This window comes from Amphiprion ocellaris, chromosome 9 (genome assembly GCF_022539595.1).
Source record: "Amphiprion ocellaris isolate individual 3 ecotype Okinawa chromosome 9, ASM2253959v1, whole genome shotgun sequence".
In the NCBI taxonomy this organism is placed as follows: Eukaryota; Metazoa; Chordata; class Actinopteri; family Pomacentridae; genus Amphiprion; species Amphiprion ocellaris.
Window position 1 is genome coordinate 15,941,497 of NC_072774.1, and position 13,494 is coordinate 15,954,990.

Genomic DNA, 13,494 nt, shown 5'->3' on the forward strand with positions numbered 1-13,494 from the left:
GTGTTTTGTGCAGTCTGCTGTCATTTGTCAGATAGTCTGCTGGCACTGTTTCTGTGCCTTCTGTGTCTGGATTCGTTGTGTTACTAATTGCAGCGTCATTGAATAAATGACATAAAGAAAACCAAAGAGGAAAGGAATATTTTATGTCAGACTTTAAGTAATAAGTAATTGTGGCTGCATGTCTGTTTATGCAATAAATTTAAAAAAATTTTATTAAGTTTGCAATGCCAAAAATCCAGCTTAACACTATGCCTACACCAAGCTCACAAAGCAAACAATGCGAGTCATCTAAAGACAGATGACAAAAATATATTATTGGTTTACTAAAGGACAAAAAGTAAATGTGCCAGAATGTAAAGAGAGCCATAACGTAATCTGTTATATAAATGTACGTCAAACAGGTGGGCTTGACACGGTTTATGTAATATCAGTTAAATGTATTATAATAATAAATATCCAAGGCACCCCTCCTCCTCCTACACTTTCAGGTTGGCACAGTGATTTGGATCGGTATCCTCGTCTATACGGACCCAGCAGGAATCCGCACTTACCTGGCTGCACAGGTCTCTGAGCAAAGCCCTCTGGGTGACCCTGGCGGAGGCGGTCTGCCCCCTCACCTAGGGGTTGCCCCAGTTTTTCGTGGTGGAGATCCCACTAGCACCTTGAGCATCCACCCTGCGCCAGATCCAACTCCCATACCAGAGAACCAATCACAGGGTCACCATGGTTCAGCCAGGGCTGGTCCACTCCACCAGGCCCCGCCTTCTGTTCCTCAGATCACCTGGGGTGCAGAGGATGAGGAAGGATGGAGGAGATTGTCCTTCAGGCATTGGCCATCGCTCTTCAGCTACTACAACATCACTTTAGCAAAGAGGTGAGTGGTGCAGGGGACTTGTTTATCAGTAACAGCCTTGCCTCATAGATTGTGAAGGTTCTTCTTTATTTGTGTTGAGGACTGAACATGAAGACCTAGAAACCAATGTTTATTTTTCAAAAGTTGGGTCTGTATTTAGCACCAGATCCCATACGAGTTGCCTAAGTGAGTAATTGAAATAACTGATAAATGATCAAGCAGATGTCATACCAGTTCAGTGATCTCGATAAGCTCAGTCACCATTTATATAAACTATGGTTAACTTACATGCACCTTTTCTAACATATTGTTGATTTATAATATTTTAAGGGAACAGTCCACTATTTTTGTAATCTTAATATTTTTCCACATATTTATTGGCTTACTTTTTGCTGTTGTATTGTGAAATGTAGAATTTCAGTGGTGTTAGTACTGACTAACAAATTTCTTGTGTCCTGACTTTCATTGTCCTGCACCATTTCGTCAAAAAAAAAAATATTCAAAACGTCTTGTACATCGTAATAGCCAACCTTCTTAAAAATATCTTGTATCTCTGGAAATTTTCTTCAGTAATATGCAAAAAGTATGTTTTTGTACATGAAACAGGGAACTGAAGCAGTAAAATGTCACTCGTTCCCATTTAGATTTTTGCCGTGGTGTGATGACAGACTGACACAGCAGACAGTTCTTTCATTATCAAATAAATAATGCTTTCACTGTGTTCTTTTGAAAGCAAACGCAAATAACTACATTTCCAACAGCTTCACATAGTTAATGCAGGTGCAAGCCAGTTGCCAGATTCATTTTATATATATATATATATATATATATATATATATATATATATATATATATATATATATATATATATATATATATAAAAATAAAATCTCTGTCTTTAGGTTACTCAAGCACTATCAGACAACAGCTTTCTGACTTTGGCATTGAATATAAAGGTGTGAAAGGTCAATAGCAAACTAAATTTTCCTTCTAGAAATAAATCTTAACAAAATACATGAAGTGGACAATAATTTTTCCCACACCTACCATTTTATGGCTCTACATAAACAGAGGTGCGTTGGGCATTTTTGGTTTTTGTATCAGATGACCCTGTCAGATTTTGACATATTCTCTCTGTTACTGTCCACTTTCAGGTACATTAGCATCCTCCCCATCATTCCTGTCACTGTACATCTGAGCCCCCAGGAGGCCATTGACACACGCCACCCTCAGGACACGAGACACCCTCCACCACCCGTCCCCAAGGTTTCTGCAGATTTACAGACGGACCTCACCCTCTACAAGTTAGTACCGAAAAACACACAGGCATAAAGGCTTACTTAAATAGTTTATTGAAATGTTACGTATTGACGATAGCTGTAGTTGTTGCGACTTTGTGGTTTCTGATAACTTTGCGCTCACCGCTTCCACTCTAGAGATTTAGAGAAACCAGGGCTCTCTCAAAACAATGTATTTGGGGCAGCACGAGCCTCCTATAACTCTCCAAATAAGCATTATTTTCATAGGAATCATTTCAAATGCTTATCTCTGTCTGACCAAAAGTGAGCACAGAAAGTGTCCTGATAGGTAACTGCATTTGGCATCTTCATGCTGGGCAGCTTGCGCTAGTCACACTTCATCCCCGTGGCAGCTTGTTTACATGCGTGGTCTTCAGTCCGGCTGTACAATTTGTTGTGGAATGTTATGAACTGTTATCAGTAGTTTGTTAGAAAGTTATTTGTAAAATGTTGACACAATCTCAAAGCTGGAATAGATTGTATGCTTGCTTACAGGTCTGACCCCCCAGAAACATTAATCATTAATAAAGCACCTACAATACAGTATGTGTACCATTATTAAGAAAATATGCCACTAAGTATGGGAAAAATCTAGTCACTGACCAGCTGCATTTGTCACGGCATTTATAGAAATGCAATTAGTTTGTAGCAAGCACTAAATGTGCAATATGTTATCACTAATGTGATTATTTATAACAGCTTTATGTTGTTGAGTTTATGGAATTTATATAGTTCGACCAGACTTATTTTTGTGTTTTATTGTTTGACAACTTGAATCACGTTGCAAGAATTTTACCACACTGCTTAAAACATGTCTAGACAACCTTGAACTTTGGTGTACCTTATTTCAGATGACCTTAAACTGACTAGTTTGGCAAGAAGCATTATTTGAATTATTCACCCAGTAAAAGAAACACTCAGTCACACACAGACAAAGGGGCCACAGCAGTAGAAGGACCTTGACCTTGGGTCTTTTCACCAGTGTGTCATTGACCTGGTAGCACAGTTGAAGCTTTTAAGTCCTCTCTGCTCTTGTTCTTGAGTTGAAATTGGAGCAGTAAATTAGAATAGATTCCAAGATAATTGAGGTCAAGGCCATATAGAGCTCTGACAGTCATATTTAACACACAGTTAAGGCCACATTTGGGCAGTAAATAATGACACATTGGATGTAATTTTTTATATTTCTTGAAATGTGTTGCCTCACTTTTAGAAAATTACTCTAGAAAATAAAACTCTTACCATTGCTCCAGACTGCGATCTAAATGGTTGTGTATGCAACCTAACCTTAGCTTGCATGTGAGGTATTTATGGAGTATGAGTAAATAGTACCTATTGATAAGCAGATGTTAAGCAAGTGTGGAGTTTTGCCTGTGTGCAGTTTATATGAATGATGTCAGCCTCAGGGAATATACCAGTGACAAAATGATATATTTGCAATTAAAATATGTTGCAAGTATCAAGTTTTAAGTCTCTATCGGTCTTTACATCAATGCAGAACTAGGGTATGCAAAGACAGCTATTCATCAGCATGCAAGGTTAATTAATGCAAAAAAAAGAAATAGAACGGGTTTGCGACCAAATCATGTGCTGGCGTGACAGCTGAGGAAGTTGGCAGCACCTGTGCAACCATTGCAAAAGTTAGTTTGGAGCCTTACATACTGACATGATTGAAGTTGTTTTATGAGTTCAAATGTTTGGATTTATACAGTGTATGGGGATTGGGAACCCGTTTTTACTTCTAGAGTCCGGGAGTAAAAAAGAGGCTAAGAGAGGTAAAGGTTCACTCGGTCAAGTGCCACCAGACTGATGGTTGTCTTATCTAGGGCAAAAATGGAGACAAAGAAAAAGGATTTTGCTTGTTGTCTCTGCCCTCAACAACTATTCTTTCTGACTGGACAAGCCAGTTTTAGCAGTTTATTCCTGCAGCGAAGGCATTCATTTGGGTCTATAGATAATCCTTCTTCACAAAAAGGTTTTACTCTGCAGTCTACTTTTACTTCTTTTGGTCGACACAGAATGCGTTTAGGGTTTAAATATGTAAGGCTGTCAGTGAGCTTAGCCTGCAAGTAGATCTTTCAGATGGTTTCTGACGGGTATGCATCTGAAACACGCTTATGCTATTGCTATGCTGAAGTATTTTGTGTTGCCATGACAGCCCAAAATGTCTGTCTCCAGTCTATGCTGCATCATAACAGAATTGTAAACATTTTTTTCATATGGTGACAAAGATGTTTTACTCCACCTTAAAAATGTATTATTTGTCAATGCCTTCAATTTTTATTTCGCATAAAAACCTTGTTGCACCTTTACTTTGTCTTCAAGCCACTCTAGAGGATAACAACATTCACTTCTGGTGCTGTTTTAAAAGATCAAATTCTTTGCAAGGTGACCAGAATTAAATTAATTAAAAAGGTGTCCGCTTTTATTTGAAACTCATGCGTTCATCTTGGTAATGTAAGTTTTATGGTATACAGCAAATTCTTATGAAGAGAAGTGATGCTTTACATAATATGTTAAAAAAAAAAAAAAAAGCTCTTTTTTATTTTGGAGTGAAAAGCAGTTGTCACATAAATAACACAGATATGGACTCATAACTCGCACACTATCTTATGATTCATTTATTGACTTACACTCTTCTCACCTACCCTCTTCACCAATAAGAGTCTTGAGTTTTGCTTTCTTGAGTTTTGCTTTCAGTGTGCTGTGTTGTGTAAGGTGGTATGTTGTTACCCGTAGTGCTCAATGGAAGGTCAAGTTTCATCTTTGGACAGCTGATATATAGGCTATCAGCTGTATCTGGGTCAGGGTCATCACCTTCACAGTTTGAAAGTGACGGCTGAGTTTGTGGTTAGTTTAGATGACCCTGAGGCAGATAGAAGGCCAGTGCGATAAAGATTATAAAATGCTGTAAGAACCTGATTCAGCACAGTTTTGAAACACAGGCGCAGGTTCAGAGACTATTTTCACACACTAGGAAATGCTTATAATCAAATTCCATTCTGCTTCCATGAAGGAACACTCAACACTGCGTCATTGTTTCTAAGTGACTGCCTGCTTTGTCTTCCTATCACCTGCATTAACCTTTAGATTTGTTTGAATTTCTTCCTCTCAGAAAAATCTAACTTTTTTCTTAAAATGGTGTCAGTTATACCGTGAGCTGAAAACAGTACAATTATCTTCTACCTGAGGAATGAATACTCAGGTTTGATGATGCTGTTTAAACTGCTAAACTTAGTTAACAAAGCAGCTGTGATTGTGCGTGATTTGGCCGACAATTGTGTCATAATACCTCTTGGCGTGTGGTATTTCCTCGTAAACTGAATATTTATCAGTTGCAAAGAAAATCTATAATACTGTCTGATGTAAAAAGGTTTTTGTAGAACTTAGTAACTTGAAAAATGTTGCACAAGTAATATAGTTCTAGTAAGCTACAGTAAGATAGTTGATCAGAAAAACCTTATTCATGTGAAGATTGTCAGTCATGTCTTGAGATTTTACTTTATATTCTGCCAGACACTGAAGGTGGTTTGTGGTGTTTAAAACGTACTACCTTGAATTTTGTAGAGCAAAAATCACTGTCCTTTTTAGAAACTCTGAAAAAAAAAATCCCAAACCTCCTCAGTGTTTTGGCCACCTTTATAACCCAAATAATTGATCATGAAAGTCTAAGACTACGGACACACAAGTCAAGGATGTGGATTTTATCTATTTGAAGAAGGAACAGCAAAGCATATTACTATAAATGTTGCAGCAAACGTGTACAAGTAGATAAGCTTTTTAGCCTTCCAAACACCAGAGGGATGCTGTGTACTTTCTTGTTTATTATTCAGTAATTTAAATAAATATGAATCAGCAAAAAAAAAAGACCCAACTCTGCACAGTGTCCCAAATCAAAAGCTGCTACTAGAAACAACAATACAGCTATTAAGTATTGAGAACTAGATACTTCCAGGCACTGTCTTTGAGTTGGAGTTCTGACTCTGTGTACGTGCTGTAGCACCATGCAAAGCTGAACAGGGTAGCGCTCCAACATGGCCAAGACCAGATTTGATTCCTTCTGGAGGTCGCATATAAACTGGTCTAGAGATGCATGTACGTGCACTTTATTCATTTTTTTATATTGATACAAACCAGTCTTGCCTTCCAACAACAAGGAGGAGGGCTGACCATGTAATCACAACATTCATGGTATGCTGTCCCTTTTGCCTCAGTTTTTAACTTCACAACTGTCTAATAAAGGCCAAGAAATGGAAAAAAAAAAACACCTCTTCCCTCATAGGGCTTTCAGGCTTGTATAATCAGTACATATCTGTAGCGTCTGCACTGTAGAGCAGCAGACTGTTTTTGATGAGTGTCTATACATTTTTTCTCTTCCAGGGTGGCAGCTCTGGGCCTGGCTGCTGGTGTCCTGCTGGTTCTGCTGCTCTTCTGTCTCTATCGTGTTCTGTGCCCACGTAACTACGGCCAGAACGGTGTTGCTCACGGACGCCGGCGTCGAGGTGACCTGCCCTGCGACGACTACGGCTACTCGCCACCCGTCAGCGAGATCTCACCACTGCTGCTGAGGGGCCACAGTATGGTAAGACTGGCCTCATACAAAGAATCCTCATAAACTAAGTAGAAAAAGGCAGCACTCCAAATGAGAGAAAAAATATTTTGAAGTAGTTTATTTTAGTTAACTAAAACTAGGCGTTAAAGAACATTTTATTTTCCTAAAGTAATGACTTCAGTCTTTTTTTTTTTTGACAAAAGTCATTGTTTTGTCTGAATCATCTCCTCATGATGCTGGCCACCTCTGGTATAATCGCCTACATCCTCAGCTGAACAGTTCATGCGATTCTACCTAATGGCCTAGGTCAACGTTCGATGTGGTGTGGTTCAGTTTTTTATGTTTTCAGAGGGTGTCGACAGATAATATTGTGTATGTATAAAACTAACTATAATGAGCTAAAAATATGCAGGAATTGGTTTGAGTGTTCGTGTTTGACAGTTTGGTCAAGTTTGTCAACACAGCATGCTTGATGAGGCATTGGTACATATGTTTATTGAGACTGGGACATTTTAATGACTGAGTCAATGCCTTCAGCGTTGTGTTATATTGTCATACTTACTCTGAATGTTTTAAATGTTACCACTGGAAAAGATCTCCCATATTACATTTACTAAAACTCAAACTAATACTAAATTGAATAAATACCAAGTTTACAGCAAATATTTTAAACAGTGAAACTCATCTGCAATCAGAACCTAACAGCAACTGCACTGGATTCAAAACGGAAAACCAAACTTGAAATAAGAGCATTTAGTATCTGCGAATGAGGTGCTTTTACTTTTCCTCTGAGTGTCTATGTGGATGTATTGTAGAGAAAAAGAATTCACTAGTTAATACCTAATGTCTGTTGAGAAATGGAAACCTGAAAACACCGACACCTGCTGCTAAATGATTTAATGTTGATGAGTTCAGTTGCAAATTTGCGCACACTATAATTATGAAATTGCTTAGTTTGTAATTACTTAGATGTGTGAGCAGTTCACCAGAGGTGTTCGATTCCCATTAGGGACCCTTTAGCAGGAATAGTAAATTAATTGTGGCTCTCAATTTACAAACTGACACCTGCAGTCAATCCTATAACATTTAGGAGTCACAGTGTATCAGTAAATAAAGCAATCGTGAAACACAGGTCGACAATTTCAAGGTAAAATTCAAAAATTATGTTAGCACGTTTATGTGTTTTTCTAGGATCAATTCAGTGTTGTTGAAGCAGCTTCCTGCTCTTTCTGTCCTGCAGGACATCGAGTGTTTGGCTAGTGACGGGATGCTGCTGGCAAGCTGTTGCCTGGCTGGACAGATCCGGGTTTGGGATGCGCAGACCGGGGATTGCTTGACCGTCATTCCAAACCACGGGTGAGTCAGACCTAATCAAAGTATTGATTCCTATGAAAGGATTTGATTACTGTGGTACCTTGCCCAGAATTTAGACAATCACTTTAGCCTACCGTACTATCATTGGCAAAAAATCTATCTTCTCTATTGTTCTGATTTTATAATTATGAATAACTGAATATTTGAAATATTAGTCTTAGATATTTCAGGCTGATACCCCGTAATGTAGTAAAACATTTTTATGACAAAATTTCTCCTAACCATTATGTCCAAAGTCTGTACTAAACAGAAAAAAATCTACTAGTCAGGGTTCTCTGTCATCTTCTTACATATTTCTGTTATAATTTATTGTTGCCTATCGACTGCCACATATGCCAAGAATATATGTAGTATCAAATAGGTCGATTTATCTGTCTCAGCAATACCTTTTAGGTAATAGACTCCTCTGTGTCCTCCTCAGGCTGAGACGGAGCAGCAGCAGTGGTTGCTGGGAGCAGCGGGACGGCTGGGACAGCATGAGCGCAGTCGCAGATTCGGAGTGTTTAGGTTCTGAAGGTCGAGACCCGTCCATGAGTGGTGACGGCCTGTCAGAGGACGAAGGCTACCCGCTTAGACGCCGTACAACGCTCACCAGGCTGACTCTGTTCACCGACCAGCCCGACCTCACCCCGCTCATTGACACCAACTTCACCTCCCAGCCCCCCTCCCACCTCTCCACTCCACCCAGAGGAGGTTTCGACTTTGGAGGTTTAGTGGAACGTGCCTACATGGAGCATGAGCCACCATCGCCCTCTGCCTACCCCTCTCCTTCCTCAGCCTCCTCCTCACCACCTTCAGCCGCTCACCTCCATAGGAGACCGAGCTTAGGGGATGCAGTCGCCCCATTAGTACAAGAGAGGGCCTTCACAGCAGGGGCACAAGCGACTGCAGACTGGGAAAGCTCTGTTTGGGCCATGGAGCTGAGAGGAAATCTGATAGCTGCTGGGAGGAGCAGCGGCAAACTGGAGGTGTGTAAAATCATACCTGTAATAAAAAAAAAAATCTACATCCAAATCTGCAAACCTCTACTCATATTTAATCATTATGAGATGCTTTATTGATTTCTCACCAGGGAAAGTCACACAGTACAGCAGCCAGATAGAAATGAAAAATAAGACAGGAAATGTGAAAGTAGAATAAAGATAAATGTAAAGGTAGAATAAAGAGTACGTATCCCTTTCACATGTGCTGAAATGCCTAACTGTAGGACATGTTTGTAGAATTGCACGTAATAGCTGAGACTAACAGTGAATTGATTAAAAAGTTCTGGAGAAACAGTGTTACATTATGTTATTGTGCTTGACGAGCTGTAAGAGGAAGCAGTGTTACATTGTTGTTGCACTAGAAGGGAAGTAAAGTAGCACAGTGTTACATTATCCATAGTATAGTAGGATAATAAAAAAATATGCTGGAAACTGATAGCAACGGTGTTTAGAGAACATGTTTTGGGTCTGAAAAAGGTTTTGATTTAAAAAGATAAACTGAAACCCTAATTCCTAAATCATGTAATATTCATGTAAATAAATGTTCCCTTTACACTCGTTTTGGTTTACAGCTGTGGGATGCAGTAGAAGGGTCACTACGCTGCAGTAATGAAGACGGCGTCTCTGGGATCACAGCTCTGGCCTTCCTCAACAACAGGTAAAATATACAGAAAAACACATTGAATGAACAGTGCTTTATTTTTTGCTAGGATGCAACTAATTTAGTTTTATTGCCATATCCATTTCTCATTTGTTGTTTTATTGAAGTGCATGTTCAGCACAGATTTTTTCAAAACACCAGTTTCACATACGTTGAGTGTGTCCAATTAGTGTTTCCCTATCCTTCTAACAACGGATTGTACTTCTTGCACACTTCTACTAGTTTAAAATAAAAATGGTTCGAGCACAGTGTTCACATGGCATTATTCTTCTCACATAACACGTAGACTCTATTAAATTAATGGCCGTGTCAGTCAGCTAGTTTCAGCTGAGTGAATAATAGATGAAGTGCTGTTCAAATCTGCTACTTTTACATCAAGAGTAATGTAATGTGGATCACTACACTTACTGTCACAGGATACATCCTGTTATCACTTTAAAGTGATTGTGTCTTGTGTTGTCTCGTGTGTAATGGTAAAGCAAGGCATCTAAGGATGATTGTACTTTATTCAGACTTTCTATGTTTCTTCTCTTCTTAGAATCGTGGCGGCTCGTCTGAACGGGTCTTTAGATTTCTTTACTGTTGACATAAATAAACCTCTTGGTCTGCTGCAGTACAGAGGTGAGGCTCAAAGTGTTTTATTACATCTGTGTCATATATTTTTAAGTCAAGTAGTGTTTTTATTTTGAATAGCAAAATATAGTTTTTGGTTTCATGATGCTGCATAAATAATATTCATACATGATCTAAATATTTTACTTTTTTTTGTTTTATGCCTCCATGCTAGCCACAGCCAAGGCTGAAGGTATTATGATTTTAGGTTGTCCATTCATCTGTATGTTTATCCTGTCACAATTATTACATAATTGCCAGATCACAATTAATTGATGTGATCATTTTCCATAATTATTAGGAGTGTTTCCATTCACCTGTATAAATACAGCTTGATGAAACTAACATGCTCCGATCACTGTTTACACATTATTTTCTACCATGTGCACCCCCTTTTTCTGCTGTTTTTTAATAACGAGCTGTTTTTCTGAAGGTGTTTATCTTCTAATATTTGACCTGCTGCATTTCATTGTGGACACATTTTGCTTTAAAGCCAAATGAAAAATGAAGAGCCCACTATCTTGAAAGAGGGAATTGTTTTGGATTTGCAGCCCAAAGCTGGTGCTGGAAGGCACTAATAGCACTAATGTAGCAATAATATTGCCATAAAATTAACAGAAAAAGACAGTTTGATAGTTGTAAATATTTGTATGACAATTAATCATGAGCTAAAATTTCATGATCATAACAGCACAACCACATGTCTGTCCATCCATTTCATTCTTGTAAACGTACACTTTTAAATGCTCGGTTTGAAGTTCTTCAAGTTTGGAACAAATGTTCAGTCAGGCTTAAGGAAGAAGTTAAGACTTGATGGTCAAAGGTCACTGTGGTCCCATAAACCTTGTTTTTGGCCATAACTCAAGAATTCATATGCTATAATGGAAAACAGGGTGTTGTATATCCAGAACGTCAAAGTTCAAGTGCAATTCAACTGCTTGATGGAGGCAAAGGAGAAAACGAGGTAGTTCATGTCTGACGCATTCGATGAAACTGTAAGAACTTCAGAGACTCCCTTCTATAATAAAACGTTAACACGTTTCTTTCATCACAACATATAAACCCACACCATTACATGCAAAAAATAGAAACAGAAGGAAGAAGTAATCATGGAGATTCCTGGTCATTTTCTTTGTTTTACATTTATGCCATGTCCTCCTCTGCAGGTCCCCCTGGACGAAGCAGCATGCCTCCATCTCCCTGTTACAGCAGTGAGGATGTGATCAGCTGCCAGCTCACACGCTCAGTACAGTGTGCTCACCAGAAACCGATCACGGTGCTGCGAGCAGCCGCCGGCAGGGTCGTCACCGGCAGCCAGGACCACACAGTCCGGGTAACTGATTTAACACTGATTTTAATACAATTTGTAGGAAGAACGATCATCAGATCCTCACTCACCAACATCGAAAATGCAAAAATACCAAAGATGTCAACTGTCTGTGCTCCAATTCCAACAAAGGAGTTGTTTTAATGCATGCAGATTTCCCATCCAGTGGATAGTGTTACAACCATAGTCATATGAATGATCGCTTATGTTCCAGACTGAGTGTTAAAATACCCAATATAGTACATGTAGGGAACTGATTTCTCATAAAACAGTGCTGAAAAAGATCAACAGAGTAAATACAGGCAATATAAGCAGTCATGTTAAATAGAAATCATCATTGTTTCAGGTTTATCGTCTGGAGGACTCGTGCTGCCTCTTCACCCTGCAGGGTCACTCTGGAGGGATCACAGCCATCTACATAGACCAGGTCAGTAAAGACCGCCCTTTAATTGCATTGGCCAAAAAGCAGCGAATCTGGTCATTTTTTTGAAGGTGTGAACATGCCACTATTTGTTGTATGTAAAGTTGTTGAAAATGAAATCACATTTAGTTCGTTGAGAAAATATTTTAATCTAAGTTATATGTAGAGATTTTGCAGTTTGGGTGTTAAAATATTGCTAGATTTTGTACTGTACTGATAATACAGACTGATAAATTGACATTATTATGGTCAACTAATTTACATATATATATAATATGTGTACAAAATCTGCAAAAAGAAAGCATTCTAAAAATAATCTGTGGTTGACCTCAGACGATGGTTCTGGCAAGCGGGGGGCAGGACGGTGCCATCTGCCTATGGGACGTCCTGACAGGAAGCCGTGTCAGCCATGTTTATGGTCACCGTGGTGACGTCACCTCGCTGGTCTGCACCACCTCCTGTGTCATCAGCTCAGGACTGGATGACCTCATCTGTATCTGGGACCGCAGCACCGGGATCAAGCTCTACTCTATACAGCAGGTACTGTACATGTTTGAGTGGGAAAAGATCTAGAAAGAAACAGGTTTTTGGATTCTCTGGCTGCCTCTTCCCTTTCATCCCTCCTCACCTTGTCAGGGGTTTTAAGTATAAACTACAGTTTAACTATGCATTAAAAATCAAAAATTAATCCAGAAAGTGATAATTTTTATACTTATTTCTTGTTACTACATTACTGATGTAGTTGTAATAGTATTTAGATAACAATTGATCTCAAAGGTGCAAAGTATAAAACACAGTCTAGACCATGAGAATTTGCACATTAACGCATTTTTTTTGGTTTATGCTTTGCGCTTCAGCACATTTGATTTGAAATTACATAATGGGTGTTGCATTAAAGCACCACGTCTCCACTGTGATTTGAGTTTTTGGGTTTTAAAATAAATGCGTAAAATATCAGGCTTTGGATACACAAGGAAGATTGAAAAAGTAATGGCTGTCTCACCTCTTTGTAATGGAAGTCCTTAGTATTCCTCAGCAGTCTGAAGAGTATTTCAGTCTTCATCAGAGTGATGAAGAGTCTCTGAATTGGAGCGTATTGATTTCCCCATGATTTCATTTTTATATCTAAAATCAGAGTGGCTCAGATACTCTGGACTGCAGACACACAATAGGAATTCAAATAAGAAGTGCAAATAAGAAATAATTATGTTTTTAATCTTCTGATTTGGTGTTTTCCTCAGTTTGAAACTCTTTCTTTTTCTGTCCAGTGGGAATTTGATCAGCTCTGGTAGGGATTGCTAAGAAATGTTACAACTTCACAGCATTATTCTGCTTTTGTTGTAGTTGTGTGGACAACTGTAGAATAAATGGTTACAGTCAGTAGAAAATGAATGGTTAAAATGTGTGGTAATT

The 13,494-nt window shown here is 38.8% G+C and overlaps 1 protein-coding gene across 12 annotated transcripts in view; it reads left to right on the top strand.

Moving 5' to 3' along the window:
* The window catches only part of scap (SREBF chaperone), a 70,932-nt gene that overhangs the window by 20,135 nt on the left and 37,303 nt on the right, over nt 1-13,494 (top strand). For 11 of the 12 annotated variants that reach the window (XR_008602752.1, XR_008602756.1, XR_008602754.1 and 8 more), the window contains exons 13-23: nt 489-874; nt 2,008-2,157; nt 6,532-6,733; nt 7,944-8,059; nt 8,499-9,045; nt 9,633-9,718; nt 10,260-10,342; nt 10,509-10,526; nt 11,500-11,666; nt 12,007-12,087; nt 12,415-12,621. Coding sequence is in view for 5 of the 12 variants with exons in the window: in XM_023276728.3 (XP_023132496.2) it covers nt 489-874; nt 2,008-2,157; nt 6,532-6,733; nt 7,944-8,059; nt 8,499-9,045; nt 9,633-9,718; nt 10,260-10,342; nt 10,509-10,526; nt 11,500-11,666; nt 12,007-12,087; nt 12,415-12,621 (2,043 nt within the window). In the remaining 7 variants the exon portion in view is untranslated. The remainder of the gene's footprint in view (nt 1-488; nt 875-2,007; nt 2,158-6,531; nt 6,734-7,943; nt 8,060-8,498; nt 9,046-9,632; nt 9,719-10,259; nt 10,343-10,508; nt 10,527-11,499; nt 11,667-12,006; nt 12,088-12,414; nt 12,622-13,494) is intronic. The other variant, XM_035951201.2, reaches the window with a different exon arrangement.